The 18069-nt window shown below is 42.1% G+C and overlaps 1 protein-coding gene across 2 annotated transcripts in view; it reads right to left on the reverse strand.

The window, feature by feature from the left end:
* LEO1 (LEO1 homolog, Paf1/RNA polymerase II complex component) overlaps positions 1-17584 on the reverse strand; it is a 95681-nt gene extending 78097 nt beyond the window's left edge. The window contains exons 1-4 of one of the 2 annotated variants that reach the window (XM_030189372.1): positions 17481-17584; positions 2151-2632; positions 1667-1991; positions 653-757 (exon numbers count right to left, since the gene is read on the reverse strand). In XM_030189372.1, coding sequence (XP_030045232.1) covers positions 653-757; positions 1667-1991; positions 2151-2632; positions 17481-17538 — 970 coding nt within the window. In that variant the 5' untranslated portion in view covers positions 17539-17584. Of the gene's footprint in view, positions 1-652; positions 758-1666; positions 2633-17480 lie in introns of both variants that reach the window. The other variant, XM_030189367.1, reaches the window with a different exon arrangement.
* Positions 17585-18069: the final 485 nt, after the last annotated feature.

Raw genomic sequence — 18069 nt, forward strand, 5'->3', positions numbered from 1 at the left:
ACTAGGAATTCCCAGGCCTACCAGACCAGTCAGGACTGCACAGGCTCGCACCTCTACCACCTGCTGGGAGACTGAGAAATAATGACTCTGGGAGGGACTACACAGCTAATTTATAGGCTCCACCAGAATTCTGTAGTTCTCAGTCTCTACCCACCTGCTGGTAGGAGTGCATAACCCATCAATCTAGGCCTGTCTGGAAGGACACTAAGGAAACACAGGGTTTGAAAACTTCTTCTGGTACTTACTCGCCAAGGCAAAGTGTACTTACCATATATTCCTGCCCCCCCCCCCCCCCAATAATTATTTTCTGAGGGTAGGGAGTGAAAAGGAGAAGATGGGGTAGGAGTTAATTCATAGAGCATTTCTTCCCTAACAAATGCACCATTTCACATACTCCTCTTTCCTTTCCCTCACCCCTTCCCAGCCATCTCATTCTCTTCTATTCTTTCCCTCCCCTATCTGCTGCAGCCTTTGTTTTGTCTTTCCATGCCTTGATAGGTCATCAAAGATGTAGTCACCTCCTCCCAGGACCCCAAAGTCAAAGAAAAATCCACTCAACAGGCAAACAATGTATTTTTCAGCCCTTGAAAATACATTTTTCACCTTTCTAATTCTGCAAGTTGGAACACCACCTTGTAACATAAAATGCTACCTTTCTGTCGTTCTCCATCACTCTCCATATCCGAATCTGAAGCAACTGTTTTCTTATGTCGCTGGCGTACAATTTCTTCATCGCTATCACTGTCTCTGGCAAATGCTGTCAAAATGAAGAGAAGAATCAAATAAAGGAACCCAAACCCCTTTAAATTATCAAATTCTAAATTCATGCACTCCATAATGACTAAAGAGCCCGCACAAGATGCTGCACATTTTAAGAGGAAACTTTAAAGATTTGCTATAAAGAGAAAATCTAATGAAATTCCAAGGGGGCAGAAAAATGTAATATCAGAAAATATTTCTTCAAAGCGTGAAGGAGGCATGGCAGACTGATAGAATGGCCTCCCACTGCTCACGGTGAAGGCCACAAAATAATTTAAAAAAAAAAAAAAACCCAGAGATCAGGACAGAGAAATCTCAGTTGTAAAAGTGAACACAAAATTCAACTAGCATTTACGCCACTTATAAAAGGGAGCATCAAGTAGACTTTATCTGATGCCACATTCCCTATTTTTAGGTTTCTAAAATTAAAAGCTTTCATTACAACTTATGTAAACAACTATACAGTTAGTGATGATGCCTCCTGCTTTTAAATGCATTAAAAACTACATGAATCTACATTACTATTGCAATCCTATCAATATGTGATGACCAAAAAGCCAAAGTAAACAGGATAAAATTCTTCTAAGCAATTTTTATCTACATGGTTTAAAAATAGTACCCATTTCTTTCACTTTGATAATAACTGACTATTTTGTGCAAATCTCTTAAGTGTTTTGGCAACCATTCTACAGGATTCTAAGAATGTCTACTGTAGATGATGGTGCTGGAATACAATGGGCAAAATAAACACAGTTTTACTATCAATCCTAAACTACATCCATTGTCTGTTTTTTTGTTAAGTAGGATTTAACAAACTGCAGTCCAAGATTGCAATTAAAAAAAGAAAACCTTGAGGAAAAATAGATCCAAAAATGAAAGCCAAAAATGACAAAAATAATGGCCTCACCTGATTTATGTTCCTGTCCATCCTCCTCATCCGAGTTCTGAGGCTTCTCCTCATCCGAGTTCCGAGGCTTCTCCTCATCTTCCTCATCTGAGTTCTGGGCCTTCTCCTCCTCATCTGAGTTCTGGAGCTTCTGTTCCTCCTCTTCATCCGAGTTCTGGAGCTTCTGTTCCTCCTCCTCCTCGTCTGAGTTTTGGAGCTTCTGTTCCTCCTCCTCCTCGTCCGAGTTTTGGAGCTTCTGTTCCTCCTCCTCGTCCGAGTTCTGGAGCTTCTGCTCCTCTTCCTCCTCCTCCTCGTCCGAGTTCTGGAGCTTCTGCTCCTCCTCCTCCTCGTCCGAATTCTGGAACTTCTGCTCCTCCTCCTCCTCGTCCGAATTCTGGAACTTCTGCTCCTCCTCCTCGTCTGAGTTATGGTGCTTATGCTCCTCCTCCTCATCTGAGATCTGGAGCTCCTGCTCCTCTTCCTCCGAATTCTGGGGCTTTTCTTCCTCCTCTTCTGAATTCTGGGGCTTCTCCTCATCTGACTGATCACTCTTGTCCTCTCTGTCCCATTTTTCATCCTCAGAATGTGCATCTTTTTCAGACTCCTCAACCTCTGAGTGATGGCTACTATGATCTGACTGATGGCTACTATGATCTGACCTATGTCCTCCATCTTCTTCAATGTCATCATCATCATGATGAGCTTCTGAACCACTTTGCTGCTCCATATCTGACTGGTCGTTATCTTCATGATCAGAATGTGGAGAACCTTCAGACTGTACATCTGATTTTTCTGATCTGTTGTCACTACCACTATGGTGGGAGCCTCCCTCATCCTCACTGTCATCTCCAAAAAGTTCCTTATTGCTGGGCTTTATTGTTTCTCTGTCTTCATTTTCACCTTCTCTCTCACTTTCACTTCCAGAAGGGTTGCTACCTGACCTGACGTTTCCTTGGTCAGAGTCAGAACCAGATCCAGAGTCAGAATCTGTAAAGTAAGGATTTAATCCAGTTAGTGCATTCGTTCAACAATGTATGAAGTATCTGTTTTTATAAGGTTAAACCTTCACACAACCCTTTTACAAAAGTCCAGATAATTCCATTAAGTTTTCACTGAAGACTCTGATCTAAATAGCTTATGAAACACCATCAGAGATTCTTTTTTTTTTTTACAGTAGTCAGTAAGCTAAATAAAAACAACATACATGGCATAACATGATGTGTGTGCTAGCCCTGCACTCTGAATGATGTCCTGAAAATCTGACTCTGTCCTACCTCATATATGCTGCAGAATATTTTCAAACTTAGAAAGTAGTAACAAACTATACATGGACAGATAAAAGGACAATAAATATGGTAAAACTGGGGGAGCCATCAGAAATAACCAATAGCTGTTAAACTAAAATGTATTAATAAAGTAACCTTTGATAATAGTGTGTCTGTAATGTCCTACTATTCAGTTGTTTAATTAACTGCCTGATATGTTTTGGCAATAAATGCCTGTGTCAGGGGCACAACCAAGGACAACTGTCACATCTACAAATATATAACATAGATAAACTCATATCCTATATAATAATTTGCACCTCCAACGTTCCATTGCTGTCTGGCTGCCTGGGTTCGTATCATCAAATGATGTCAGCCAGCCTCCAGCGTTCCGTTCCTCCTCACTGCCCCACCCTCGCGTCAAAACGTTATTACGTCAGAGGGTGGGACAGTGAGAGGGAAGGGAACGCTGGAGGTAGAACTGACATTAGGGGTTGTTATGAAAACAGACAGGCAGACAGCGATGGAACCCTGAGGTACAATTTAGGCAGCAGGGTGGCAGGAAGCGGGCGAACGCAGTAAGCAATGGCGCGAGAATGAGAGGCAAAGGACAACAGCCTACATCACTACATTCCACCTCACTGTCCCACACTTGCAAAAAGACAATAAGACGTCAGAGGGTGGAACAGTGAGAGGGAAGGGAAAGCTAGAGGCAGACAGAACCGCGAGGTATCCAGCGGACGACACAGCACATAAATTTATATATAACAGAAAAAAAAAACAGGATAATATCTAAAAAAGAAAAGGATACAAAACACACAGAGTGGAATCACTGTCACACACTCTCTCGCTCTCTCTCACACGGAGTCTGTCTGTGTCCCTCTCTCACAACACACACACACACACTCTCACACACACACACACACACACTCACACACACACTCACACACACACACACACACTCTCTCACACACTCTCTCACACACACACACACTCTCACACACACACACACTCTCACACACACACACACTCTCACACACACAGACACACACACTCTCACACACACACACACACACACACTCTCACACACACACACTCTCACACACACACACACACTCTCTCACACACACTCTCTCACACACACACACACTCTCACACACACACACACTCTCACACACACACACACTCTCTCACACACACACACACACACTCACACACACACTCTCACACACACACTCTCTCACACACACACACACTCTCACACACACACTCTCACACACTCACACACACACACACTCTCACACACACACACACTCTCACACACACACACACACACTCTCACACACACACACACACACTCTCACACATACACTCTCTCACACACTCACACACACACTCTCTCACACACTCACACACACACTCTCACACACTCACACACACACACACTCTCACACACACACACACTCACACACACACACACACTCTCACACACACAGACACACACACTCTCACACACACACACACACACACACACTCTCACACACACACACTCTCACACACACACACACACTCTCTCACACACACTCTCTCACACACACACACACTCTCACACACACACACACTCTCACACACACACACACACACTCACACACACACTCTCACACACACTCTCACACACACACTCTCTCACACACACACACTCTCACACACACACACACTCTCACACACACACTCTCTCACACACACACACTCTCACACACACACTCACACACACACACACACACTCTCACACACACACTCACACACACACTCTCTCACACACAGGTGAACTGCAGGATATGGATGGCATGGGAGGCAAGGGGAGGGGAGAACATAGGAGAATTGGTGCACATCATAATAAAAAGGGGAGTTTCTTTCAGTGAAATTGGGAGCTCATCTGTGAATAACGTACGTACTGCGCAGAGAACTTGTTCCTGGTTTAAAAAGCTCCTGGCTTTCACTGTTAACAGGCCCTCCCAGTTGATAAGAGCCTGGATAATGTAAGGACCAGTGATGATTGTATGTATAGTGTACTATTGCTTCTTTTCCTGGTCTAAGAACTCTTCGCATTACTTAAATGTAGAGACCAGTGATGTAATGATGTATTTTAGATGGTCATGTGCACCGTAAGAGTGGAAAACCAAGCTTTCAAGGAGGAAATGCATGCACAGAACATCAACGCCTACTGAAAGACTGTTCTGCGCATGTGCTCAGCGCTTTTCCTACTGATCTGCTTACAGATTTTCTGTGCATCTCATTTGCATGCCATTTCCTTTGAGCATCAGTCACTGTTTCAAAATCGCTAAGTTCAACTGTGGATATAAATATGCACGGTGTTTAATGGCAACTTTTGTGCATTGAATGTCTGTACTGATTGTGGAGAATTGGTACAAGGTACTGCTGTGGCGGTACTATACCCCTATTAACACTTTTGAAAAGGGGATGTGGGCATCAAGGGACATATGGTCATGTGTGGTAGTTTTGCCCAGTTCTATAAACCTATTGGCAGCAGGTGTTCGATATGTTCTCCTAGATGCTACAGAAAGAAAATATGCTACGGAAGTGGCATTGTTAAATAGGAGAGTGGGAAGATACCTTATTACAGCTGGGTGGTGCTGGAGAGCCACTGGAAGCAATGTCTACCACTGGACCTGACCCAGGGGTGCACTGAAGGAACCACTGCGCATCAACTGTTTCAGTTTTGCATGTATATTGTTTTGTTTTACTCAAACTTTAGTTAAAAATAAAGATAAGAAACCATTCAGTATGACATACAGTGGGGGAAATAAGTATTTGATCCCTTGCTGATTTTGTAAGTTTGCCCACTGACAAAGACATGAGCAGCCCATAATTGAAGGGTAGGTTATTGGTAACAGTGAGAGATAGCACATCACAAATTAAATCCGGAAAATCACATTGTGGAAAGTATATGAATTTATTTGCATTCTGCAGAGGGAAATAAGTATTTGATCCCCCACCAACCAGTAAGAGATCTGGCCCCTACAGACCAGGTAGATGCTCCAAATCAACTCGTTACCTGCATGACAGACAGCTGTCGGCAATGGTCACCTGTATGAAAGACACCTGTCCACAGACTCAGTGAATCAGTCAGACTCTAACCTCTACAAAATGGCCAAGAGCAAGGAGCTGTCTAAGGATGTCAGGGACAAGATCATACACCTGCACAAGGCTGGAATGGGCTACAAAACCATCAGTAAGACGCTGGGCAAGAAGGAGACAACTGTTGGTGCCATAGTAAGAAAATGGAAGAAGTACAAAATGACTGTCAATCGACAAAGATCTGGGGCTCCACGCAAAATCTCACCTCGTGGGGTATCCTTGATCATGAGGAAGGTTAGAAATCAGCCTACAACTACAAGGGGGGAACTTGTCAATGATCTCAAGGCAGCTGGGACCACTGTCACCACGAAAACCATTGGTAACACATTACGACATAACGGATTGCAATCCTGCAGTGCCCGCAAGGTCCCCCTGCTCCGGAAGGCACATGTGACGGCCCGTCTGAAGTTTGCCAGTGAACACCTGGATGATGCCGAGAGTGATTGGGAGAAGGTGCTGTGGTCAGATGAGACAAAAATTGAGCTCTTTGGCATGAACTCAACTCGCCGTGTTTGGAGGAAGAGAAATGCTGCCTATGACCCAAAGAACACCGTCCCCACTGTCAAGCATGGAGGCGGAAATGTTATGTTTTGGGGGTGTTTCTCTGCTAAGGGCACAGGACTACTTCACCGCATCAATGGGAGAATGGATGGGGCCATGTACCGTACAATTCTGAGTGACAACCTCCTTCCCTCCGCCAGGGCCTTAAAAATGGGTCGTGGCTGGGTCTTCCAGCACGACAATGACCCAAAACATACAGCCAAGGCAACAAAGGAGTGGCTCAGGAAGAAGCACATTAGGGTCATGGAGTGGCCTAGCCAGTCACCAGACCTTAATCCCATTGAAAACTTATGGAGGGAGCTGAAGCTGCGAGTTGCCAAGCGACAGCCCAGAACTCTTAATGATTTAGAGATGATCTGCAAAGAGGAGTGGACCAAAATTCCTCCTGACATGTGTGCAAACCTCATCATCAACTACAGAAGACGTCTGACCGCTGTGCTTGCCAACAAGGGTTTTGCCACCAAGTATTAGGTCTTGTTTGCCAGAGGGATCAAATACTTATTTCCCTCTGCAGAATGCAAATAAATTCATATACTTTCCACAATGTGATTTTCCGGATTTAATTTGTGATGTGCTATCTCTCACTGTTACCAATAACCTACCCTTCAATTATGGGCTGCTCATGTCTTTGTCAGTGGGCAAACTTACAAAATCAGCAAGGGATCAAATACTTATTTCCCCCACTGTATATACAGTAAAAAAGGAGAAATCAAGAGGGGAGGATTTTTCATATCACTGTAGAAGAACTGGAAAAGGTACAAAGAAGGGCTACCAAAATGATTAAGGGGAAGGCATATGAAAAAAAGGCAAAGAGGTTAGGGCTCTTCAGCATGGAGAAAAGATGGCTGAGTGGAGATCTGATACAGGTCTTTAAAACCCAGCATGGAATGGGTAAACGTGAACCAATTGATTACACTTTCAAAATGAGCAAAGACTAGGTCATCACACTCCATGAAATTATATTTAAAACAAATAGGAGGTAAAAGCAGTTAACGTTATCTTGGTTTACAAAAGGTTTTGAAAAATTCCTGCAGGAAAGTCCATAAACTGTTATTAGGGTAGATTTGGGGAAAGACACTGTTTATCCCTAAGCTTAAGTAACATGGGAATCTTGCTACTTTTTGGGATCCTGCCAGGTGCTTGTGACCTGGACTGGCCTCTGTTGGAAACAGGGTACAGAGCTATGTTTAGTCAAGCTTGATATACTGCCATTACTTCAAGCGAGTTCAAAGCAGTTTACAATTAAAAAATTTTGAAAACGTAATAAAAACATTGCCAATAATAGGAAAGAAAATAAAATAAATTAAAAAAAAAACAAAAAAAAAAAAAAACAAATCTAATTTAAACATTAACATTAAAATAACCTAAAATAAAAATAGAGATGCAAACCTTCTGAACCCATCTCAGGAGACCTCAGCATCAATCCAACAGTTTAGGATTCAAAAGGCAACTGAAAAAAATGAGTTTTCAATTTCATTTTAAAATTGGTCAAAGATAATTTGTTCCGAATCTGCGGGAGGAGCCCATTCCATAGTTTTGGTGACAAAAAGAAAAAGCGGATGATTTAGTGAACTCCAAATAAGCATATTTAGGTGAAGGCAGAGTAAAGCGGTTAGAGTCTAAAAGTCATAAACAAGCAGGAGGATAAGAGATAACATTTGGCAAGTAAGATGGTTCTCCAGCAGAAAGAACTTTATGGGTTAACTAGTAAAAAAGGCCCGTTTCCGAAACCAATGAAACGGGCGCTAGCATGTGGCTTTTGTGTGTGTGTGTGTATGTGTGTATGTGTCACAGAGTTATTTTGTGTGTGTGTGTGTGTGTGTGTGTGTGTGTCAGGGTGGGGGGGGGGGTGTGCAGGTTGTTGATGTGTGTCTTTTTTTTTTGTTTGTTTTTTTGCTTGGGGGGTTGGGGGATGTGCTGTGCTGGCAAAGTGGGATAGATTGGTGTGTGTCTTTGAGGGTGTGTTTCTGTTGTATTGTGTGTGTGTGGTTTTGTCTGTCAAGGAGGTTTGTGGAGGGGGGTCTTTCTGTTGGTGAAATGTAAATGTGGTTGTAGGGGGGTCAGCCTTTGCTGAGTGGTGGATTGTTTTTTCCGGGGGTTTTTTTTGTGTTGTGCTGAGGCAGCAGTGTTGTTTTAGATGGGCGGAAGGTAGAGGAGCACGTTCTTGGTCTGTCAGTATTTTTTGGCCGTTTCAAGGCTGCTGTAGGGGAACGCTGGAAGAGAAATGTGCTGTGGTAAGCAGCACCGTCTTTTTCCATTGGGCTGGGGTTCTGGGCATCCTGGAGGTGGGAGACGGCTTGCCTGAGGACGGGGATGGTTGTTTTAAGTTGGCGGAAGGGAGAGGAGCACGGTCTCGGGCCATCGGGGGGTGATCCGGTATGTTCCGTCCATTTCAGGCCGGCTGCAGGGGAATGCTGGAACATTTATGCGCTGCGGGAAACAGCGCCATCTTTTTCCGGGTGCTCAGGGAATCCCCGAGGTGGAAGACAGCTTGCCTGAGGCTGGGGATGGTTGGGCACGGCCGCTTCGGCAAAAGGGGAAGAGGAAGGGGGTGGGGAGTTACCTGCAGCCACGTGAGAAACCGGGTATTCTTTGTTTGTTTTGTATTATTAGTTTGCATTTCTGTTGAAGAAAGAGTGGATGCCTTTCGAATGATGGAGGTGGTGCGTCGGTGTGCGGTTGTTTCGTTAGTTTGGCAGCCAGTCTCCAGCGATTCCTAGGCCGGGAAGGAGTAGGGAAACCTACTCCTCCCCCTTCCTTGGTCGCTGTTTGCTGCTGGCTGGGTCGCGGGTAATCCTTCTAGCTGGGCCGCAGCTTGTCCTGTTCGCCCACGTCCCAGATGGTGAGGGGCACGCTGTTCTCCGGCTCCACGTCAAGCGAACCCAAATATAGTCTGTGCTATAGGCCCTCCGGCACTCTTCAGTACCGGCATTAGGCATTTAAAAATCCCCCCCCCCCCCCCCCCCCCGGGTCTATTTTTGCACATACCCACAGCAGGAATATTCTTCTCTTGTTCAAGCGGTGGTTCTGTGCTCTCCGTGCTGCACAGATAATGAGCCGTTCTGCTGGTGAATGCTCCTCCCTTATTGCCACGTAGTTTCCTCTGATAGGTCCGTCTTACGTCGCCTAGCGTTGCCAGGGAACGGTTTTGTGATGGTCCTTTGTGTTTCAGAACGTTGAGGGTGTTTTTTCTGATTGGTCCGTCATGCGAGGGCGGGGCAGAAAGACATGGTCAGTGTTGTGGCTTCACCACCATGAACTGAGGAACCCTTCAGGGAGTGACTGAGTGACTTCAGAACATTGTCTTCAGAACATTGAGGGTGAGTTTTATTATAGTAGATAAGAGAATCTTATACTGGACGCAAAAAGTTAATGGAAGCCAATGGAGTTTAACAAGAGGAATAACAGGATGAAAATGACTAGCCCTAAGAAGCATTCTAGCGGCAGCAGTTTGAAGCATTTGTAAATGCCTGAACTAAAATGTAGGTAACCCAGCATAAACAGTGTTACAATAATCTAGCCATGATTAAACAAAAGCATGAAGAGGGGTATGAAAAGAAACAAAACCCAGATAATAGCTCATAGACTGAATCCAACTTAACCGGAAAAAAACATTTTTTTTTACAACTTGAGAAATTTGTTTATCAAAAGAGAGCTTTGAATTTATAATAACCCCAAGATACTGAAAAGAAAAAAAACCGGAAAAAAAAAGATCCCAGAGAAAAAAAGGAAAAGTAGGAGGTGTAAACGAACTAGATATCCAATAAGCTATTATATCTGAAAGGTTGAGAACCAATTTATGATACCTAACCACTGAGAAAGAATGACTAGCATCTCTTGGAGAGGAGTCAAATTAGGTGAGAGTGGAGAAGTTCAGTATACAATCAGAATATCATCTGCATAAAAAACAACAAAAACATTGCAATCTTGTAATAAAGCCAAAGACTGAGAAAAATGTTAAATAATAAAGAGGATAGGACAGAGCCCTGAGGGACTCCACAATGAAGAGGAATACCAAAAGAACAAATGCCCTGATTGGAGACAGAGTAAACACGATTAGACAGAAATTAAGTAAATCAATCAAGAAATAGACCAGACAACCCAACAGATTGGAGATGAGAGAGAAGTGAATGGTCAATGAGATGAAATGCGACCAATAAATCTAACAAAATAAGAGCAATTTCACCTCTCACAAGTATTGAATGGAATTCACTAAGTAATGTAGTAATAGCTGCTTCTGTACTATGAGTACAAAAACCAGTCTGTCTCAGATGCAAAGCATGGACTTTTTCAGTAAAGGAGCAAAGTTGATCAAAGACAATTTTTTTTTGCAATCTTAGCAGCAATGTAAAGATTTGAAACAGGTCGATAGTTAAGATCTAAAGGATCACCAGAAGTGTTCTTAAGAACCGGCTTGATTACAGCTTTCTTCCTTTGTGTTGGGACTACACCTGTAGAAAAACTAATACATATCATGTGAAGAAGAATTGGGCTTAACCCATGACGAGCGATTTAAAGCCAACATGATCTAAAATGGAGGTAGTCGATTTGATATGCTGAATCATTTTACCAAAAGCAGTAAGAGATGGTACAGAGAAAGTATTCTAGGAAACCGAACCTGTCAACGAACTAGAAACCGTCGAATCTGTGGGTAAACGCATGCAAGAATTATTAGAATCCTTACTCTTAAGGTTTGAAATTTTATCACAGAAATGGATAGCCAAGGAGTCCACTGAAGGTGAAAGGGAAGTCTGAAATAAATCAGAACCAGTAAGATCAGAGAAAGTTCTAAACAAAGTTTTAGAACGGTTGTTCAAGGTACTAATCACATTGGAGTAAAAGGTTTTCTTAGCCTTCTTAAACTCATAATTAAACCGATTAGCTAACCTAGTGAATTCAATATGAAGAAATTCACTCTTTGTTCTTTATCCGCCAACGTTCAGCTCTACATAATTGTTGTTTTAATAAAGTGAGACCACTATGATACCACAGACTATTTTTGATGGAAGTGAAAAATCTGCAGGAGGGGCCCAATCATGATGTCTACACTGGGCAGCAAGGGAAGAGTCCCAGCTCGAGACCCTCTCATCTAATGATAGATCTAAAAAAAATGAGGTAAACAAGTAAACAACAGTTTACAAGCAATGGGATCTTGTGAAATTAAGATCTAGAATACGCCAATATGTTTTGTGTCAGTAAATTTTTATTAGAAACAGAAAACATTAAAAAGACATCGGTGACAGGAAATGATCAGTCCAAGGTAAAGAAGCTGTTTGAATAAACAAGAAAAAAAAACATAGGAGTATCTTGTCCAAGAATAAGATCTAATGTATGCCCTGCAATATGGGTTGCTCCAGAGACTAAAGGAATAAGGTGAATGTCACAAAAGTAAAGATAAAAAGTTATAAGATTAGAAGAATGAACATCAAAATGCAATCTTCCACAATAAGAAGATAGGAAAACAGAGTTGAAATATCAGCCAAAGTTTGAATAAAGCTATCCCAGGCCTGGGGGAAGGGATATGAAGGAAGATAACAGACTAACAAAGTTAGAGAATAAGGGGCAGTTACTTTAATTAACAATTCAAAATAGAGATAATCAGAAGAAGAGAGTTCAGAAACTGAAAAAGAAGGAAGACAAACTGTCACCCTTGGTCTGACTCAGTACCATAATTGCTTGTTGACCCTTATTTCTAGGCAGCCTTAATGTTACAAACTCAGAAGCCAATGCAGAAAACTTCCCACCTGGTTACTGCAAGTTTAACATAGTTTTATCATGGGATAGCAATGCAGAAAGGGTTTCACAGCAGGTGTTAACTCATGTGGACTGCAGACATCATTAAAATGCATGGTAATGTGGCCATCTGCTATCCAACAGCCATGCAAGAAAAAACGTTTTTTCTAGCATGTTATGCGCAGGCAACATTGTGCCAGGTGCTAAGTCCAATGCAATGTAGCAAGATAGGCCAGTTTACTCCTGCCTTGAGGGGTTAGGGGGTGCCATTACACACCAGAGAACTTTGTTCTACAGTCACGGGCAGGTGGGTCAAGGCAGGGGAAGGGAGGGAGTCCACTAGACCACCAGGTACCTTTATGCTTTACTGTTGAGAGATGGGGGGGGGGGGGGGTTAAGATCTGGTCCAGTTGGGGAGAGGGAGAGAAACCGCTTGACTATCAACAGCTGTTGGGATGCCAGAAGTTTGCTTGTTTTTTGTTATTCAGTATTACCCTTCCTGTCAGTGCCTGAGCCAACCACTACTCAGGCACACTGAAAGGACAGGTGACATTTAGTAACAAGCTGCGGATTACTGTCATGACTTTAACGCAACAGTAATTTGCATGTTCATTGATTACAGCATGCTGTGATTTTTTTTCTTTTGCAGTAATTTTGCGATAGCAAGGGCTCTACCATGAGGCTTTCTGCTTGGGTCCCTTAATAAGTACAGTTTAATTTTTGTTACTCCTGCAGCTGCCCAGTGGCAAAATCCTTCCCCTGGGTGAAGTTTATTATTCCAGAATTAATACAGAAATAGATGTTAATATGTAAAAATAAAAGGAAACTTAATATATGGTGATACTTTTTTTATTGGACTAAGCACTTTGACTTTTCGTAGTTAACCCCTCCCACTTCAGGTCAGAATAGAATAAGCAAAAGATTGCAATAGTATAATGTAAATGTGAATCATTCCACTGATAGTCTGAAGGGGAAAGAGGTGACAGTGAGAGAAAGATGAGTGATCACTGATCAGATGTCAAAACAATAGAATTATATGGTTTATAATGCCTTAGAAATCCAAATCCTTTTCCGTGAGTTTCAAAGTATCTGCTCATTTTAACTTCAAAGGTCTTATGTTGGTATGTTAATTTAAGGTTCCCTTTTAGTATCCTTGTCATTTATTCTAAAAGTCATAGTTTCTTTTTTAAGTCCAAGAATTTTATTGGTTTTAGAAAAAGACAAGCAATTTATCAATCAATAACATCAAGTAATAACATCAACTGTAACACAGAATTCAAACAACAGAGAGAGAAAGAGAAAAAAAAAACATTTAAACAAATTACCTAAAATTATAAGATTTCAGATAATTATCCACGAGACCAAGTTTTAGCAGTAAAACATGTCTCACCCGTTTTGTCTGCAACAGAGGTTTCAAATTTATGAATCTGTAAAATTGAATGCCACCAAAAAGTAGGATTGAGATTAGAATTATCTTTCCAATGCATAAGAAACAGTTTTAGCGTAGCAACCACTAAAATATTCAGTAATTTTTGTTGGGAAACATCCAATTGATTCTGGAATAGCACAGAACCTAACATAATAATTGAAGGAGTAATTGGACCCTGTACAGGAAGAATGTTTGAAATATAAGACCACACCTGACACCAAAATTCATAAATTATTCTACAATCAAAAATCATATGAAGCAAAGTACCAGTGTGCAAGCCACAGGACCAACATTTGTTGATATTCGAGAGACCAGCTACCGCCAATTTATGAGGAGTCCAAATCACCCTATGACGAAATAAATATAATGACTGTACGTAGCTGGCTGAAGCTATAGGCCTGCTCACTTTAGACCAGAGATAAGACCACTGATTGGGTGATATCTGAACTTGAAGATCGTTTTCCCAAACTGAACATAGGCTTAGTTTGCTGCTTAAACATTTTTGTATACAAAATTAGTAAAATTGTGATACAACATGGCCTAACAAATTTTAGAGAGGAAATCATGTATAGGAGGGGACTTTACACTTAGGTTAGAGAGATCTCTGTTCTGCGTTAAGCCATGTTTAATCTGGAGCCACTTAAAAGTATTGGCTGACTGGTAAAGAAACGACAGAACAGAGATCCTCAAAGGGAACCACTGAACTACCAGAATACACATGAGCAAATGTCCTTATCCCCTTTTTTGCCCAAATTTCCTAAAATATAGGATGCTTATTAATTTTGATTAAAGGATTGCCCCATAAGGTGGAATGAAGGGAACAAGAGCTTGAAAATTCCATATAATTATCAAGTTCATGTAAGCAAGAGAAAGAGGAAAGAATTATATTATTATTTTTCAATCGTTCTGGAATAGATAAAGGCAAGAGATGGGGACTTAAAGAAGAGCCCCACACCAGTTGCTCCATTGCTAACCACACCGGTTGATAATGTAGAGGTTTTATCAACCAGTATGATGCCTGACCTAAAGTGAATGCTTTGTGGTAAACCTAAAAAAATCAGCAAAAAGGACACCCGCTTTTCCTTTGGTGTTTTTAAGAGATTTCAGAGCAATCCTAGGAGGCTTATAAAAGTCATAGTTCCATTCAAACCAAAAAGTTTGCATAAGTCCCAACTAATTCAGAATGCTGCAGTATGATTTATAGGATGTGATGTAATCATATTGCTTTCCTCTTCCTACAAAACTGTAATGACTTCCAGTACCCTAGAGGGCCAAATCTGAACCTCTATGTTTGATTTTCAAGACCCTCTGACAAAATGTACCAGAATACTTAAAGAATAAGTTAGCCCTCTACACACCTTTGAAGTCCCCAACACTATCTTTGCCCTCATCAAAAGAAATTACACTATGTGATATCCGCCAACAAGTCTTCTCAGGAGTAGCCCCCACACTCTGGAACTCATTCCCAGAGGGGCTACGTTTAACTGAAGACTCTCTCTCATTCAGGAAGCAGGTGCAAGCCTGGTTCTTCTCTCACATATGGAAATTGACTATCCCCTCAGCATCTGGACTAGCTTGCCAGACACCTTATAAATAAGACCAATTCAACATACCTTATTCAGTTGTACATATAATTTGCCTTCAGTGTATCCACCTGTTTATGGCAACAACTTTGTTCTAAAAAACAACAAGAACGGAAGATGTACAGAAAGACCAAACTAAAATCACAGGTGTAAAAAAGCCAAATTCCTTTATTCCTTTTTTACACCTGTGATTTTAGTTTGGTCTTTCTGTACATCTTCCGTTCTTGTTGTTTTTTTGGTGTTTTTTACGGGAGATTTGGACTCTCTTTGTCGTTGTTGAACAACTTTGTTCTACCCATCTTTCTAGCTGTCTATATGTATCAAAAGCAGTTGCTCCTTAACCCCCCCCCCCCCCCAGCTGCCTATTAAGATGGAATGGAGGAGTAGCCTAGTGCTTTGGTGAACTGGGTTCGATTCCCACTGTAACTCCTTGCGACTCTAGGCAAGTCACTCAACCCTCCGCTGCCCCAGACATAAAATAAGGAGTGGAGTGAAGGAGTGGTTAGGGTGGTGGACTTTGGTCCTGGGGAACTGAGGAACTGAGTTTGATTCCCGGCACAGGCAGCTCCTTGTGACTCTGGGCAAGTCACTTAACCCTCCATTGCCCCATGTAAGCCACACTGAGCCTGCCATGAGTGGGAAAGCGCGGGGTACAAATGTAACAAAAAAAACAAAAAATAAAAAATATGTAAACCGCTTTGATTGTTAGGCGGTATCGGTATATCATGTCCCATTCCCTTTCATTGGTTTGCATTGACATTTTGCGCATCATATTTATTATTTGAATGCTAAAAGCCAGCTCTGTGGGTGAAGTGGGTGCTGAGCACCCCCAATACTGAACAAGGTCCTTCATTTGTGTGCAATGAGGGGTAATTTCTATTGTGCTTGGCACCCCCACTCATTTTGAAATGTTGGCACTTATGGCTCTAATACGTGTCTTACAGCAGTGCTTCCCAAACTTCGTTTGGTGTCACAAAATGAGCAAGCTCTACAAAGACACATAATGATGACATGGCTCAGTGGAGTCGCAGATGTTCTTTAAGAAGTACAAGCAGCACCGATTGTATTTATGCATATATATTTCTTCACTCTATTATTATTATGCTGTTAAAATTATAAGTTTTATGTCAAGCTGTACGTCACCTTGGTTGAATCACTTCATAAAAGTGGTTAATAAATGTGATGTGATGTGGCATGATTCTTATAGCCCACCAACTCCCAATGGTTGGTTCAAAGCAGGTTACAAAAATAAAGCAAAAGAAGCACATTAACAATAATATTTTAGAAAAAAATAAGTCTTCAGATTTTTATGAAAATTCAAATATGGTGTGGTCCTCAGTGAAGCCGGTAATGAATCCCAAAATTTAACAGCCTACTATGAAAAGGAAAATTCTAGTGATTTCTTGTAACTGAAGTGCTTCCCCAAAGAGATAGCACCTTGGGTAGCTTTATGCTATCCAGTCTTGGTAAAGGCAGGAATCATTTCAGAGAGATACAACTGACCTGACTTGTCCATCCACACCCGGTATTATCCTTCTTCATATTTTCTGCACTAAATACTGGACAATATATTAGAGCAGGGCCATGGGTAGGCTCACTTAATGGTCAATGTTTTTTGCGGGCAACTGTGGATTCTGTGATATATGTTGGCACAACTTTAATGTAGCTGTGCTCTCCAATCGGCGATACTGTGAACTGAAAAACCAAAGACTTACAAGAGACTATAAAGTTTTGTCTTTAGAAACTTGTCAAAAAATGTAATACATTAGTCCAATAGAAAGTACCAACTTATCTTCCTTTCTCTTGTTTTGTTTCTATTTATCCGTTTAAAGCGGCACTAACACGACAACCACATTACTTTATCTGGACTGTCCAGCCACTAACATTAGGAAAGCAGGTGGCGGGAATATCCAGAGTAATTTATAACTAACAAAGTATCTCACTTTACTAGGCGCCTGACTCCCATTACTGAGAGTCAACCGAGCAGTGTGCGCGTGTCACCGGGGCGATTGAGAATATCATCCCAGTGGAAGCGTGGAACCTTCTAACCGGCGGCGGACGCATCCAGCAGTCTGAAGAGCAGCCAGCCTACAAAACAAGTTTACCTTTCTGATCATTGTCGCTATCCGCATCGCTCCCGAACAAATCCTTCATGTCAGCCATTGTGCCCCCAATAAACTCCACCCCTCCGTCATCACAATACAGTAAACGAGCCGGAAAGCAAATTGCAACTCACGTACGCGAGCTTAACGCAAAGACGTTGCTCATCATCAGCTGAGCTCGTACACCTGAGCATGCGTGGCAGACCAATGGGAGGTCATCAAACCTCCTTGCACCAGACCAAGGAGGATTGAGTGAGAACACAGGAGCCGGCATAATGTCAAATAGTTGACGCCACTTAGTACATAAGTACATAAGTAGTGCCATACTGGGAAAGACCAAAGGTCCATCTAGCCCAGCATCCTGTCACCGACAGTGGCCAATCCAGGTCAAGGGCACCTGGCACGCTCCCCAAACTTAGGTAAATCTAGGTTTCCCCTCCCGTACGCAACCGTCGTTCTGCGCACACTCAAAACAAAACCTACCAGCTGCTGCATCCACGTTGTCTTTCTTCATTGTTGGTAGCATTTTTATTTAATCTCACTTGTACTTTCAAACATGCCAGCTTGTGCAGCATACGGATGTACACAGAGG

The sequence above is a fragment of the Microcaecilia unicolor genome, chromosome 1 (genome assembly GCF_901765095.1).
Source record: "Microcaecilia unicolor chromosome 1, aMicUni1.1, whole genome shotgun sequence".
Classification (NCBI taxonomy): domain Eukaryota; kingdom Metazoa; phylum Chordata; class Amphibia; order Gymnophiona; family Siphonopidae; genus Microcaecilia; species Microcaecilia unicolor.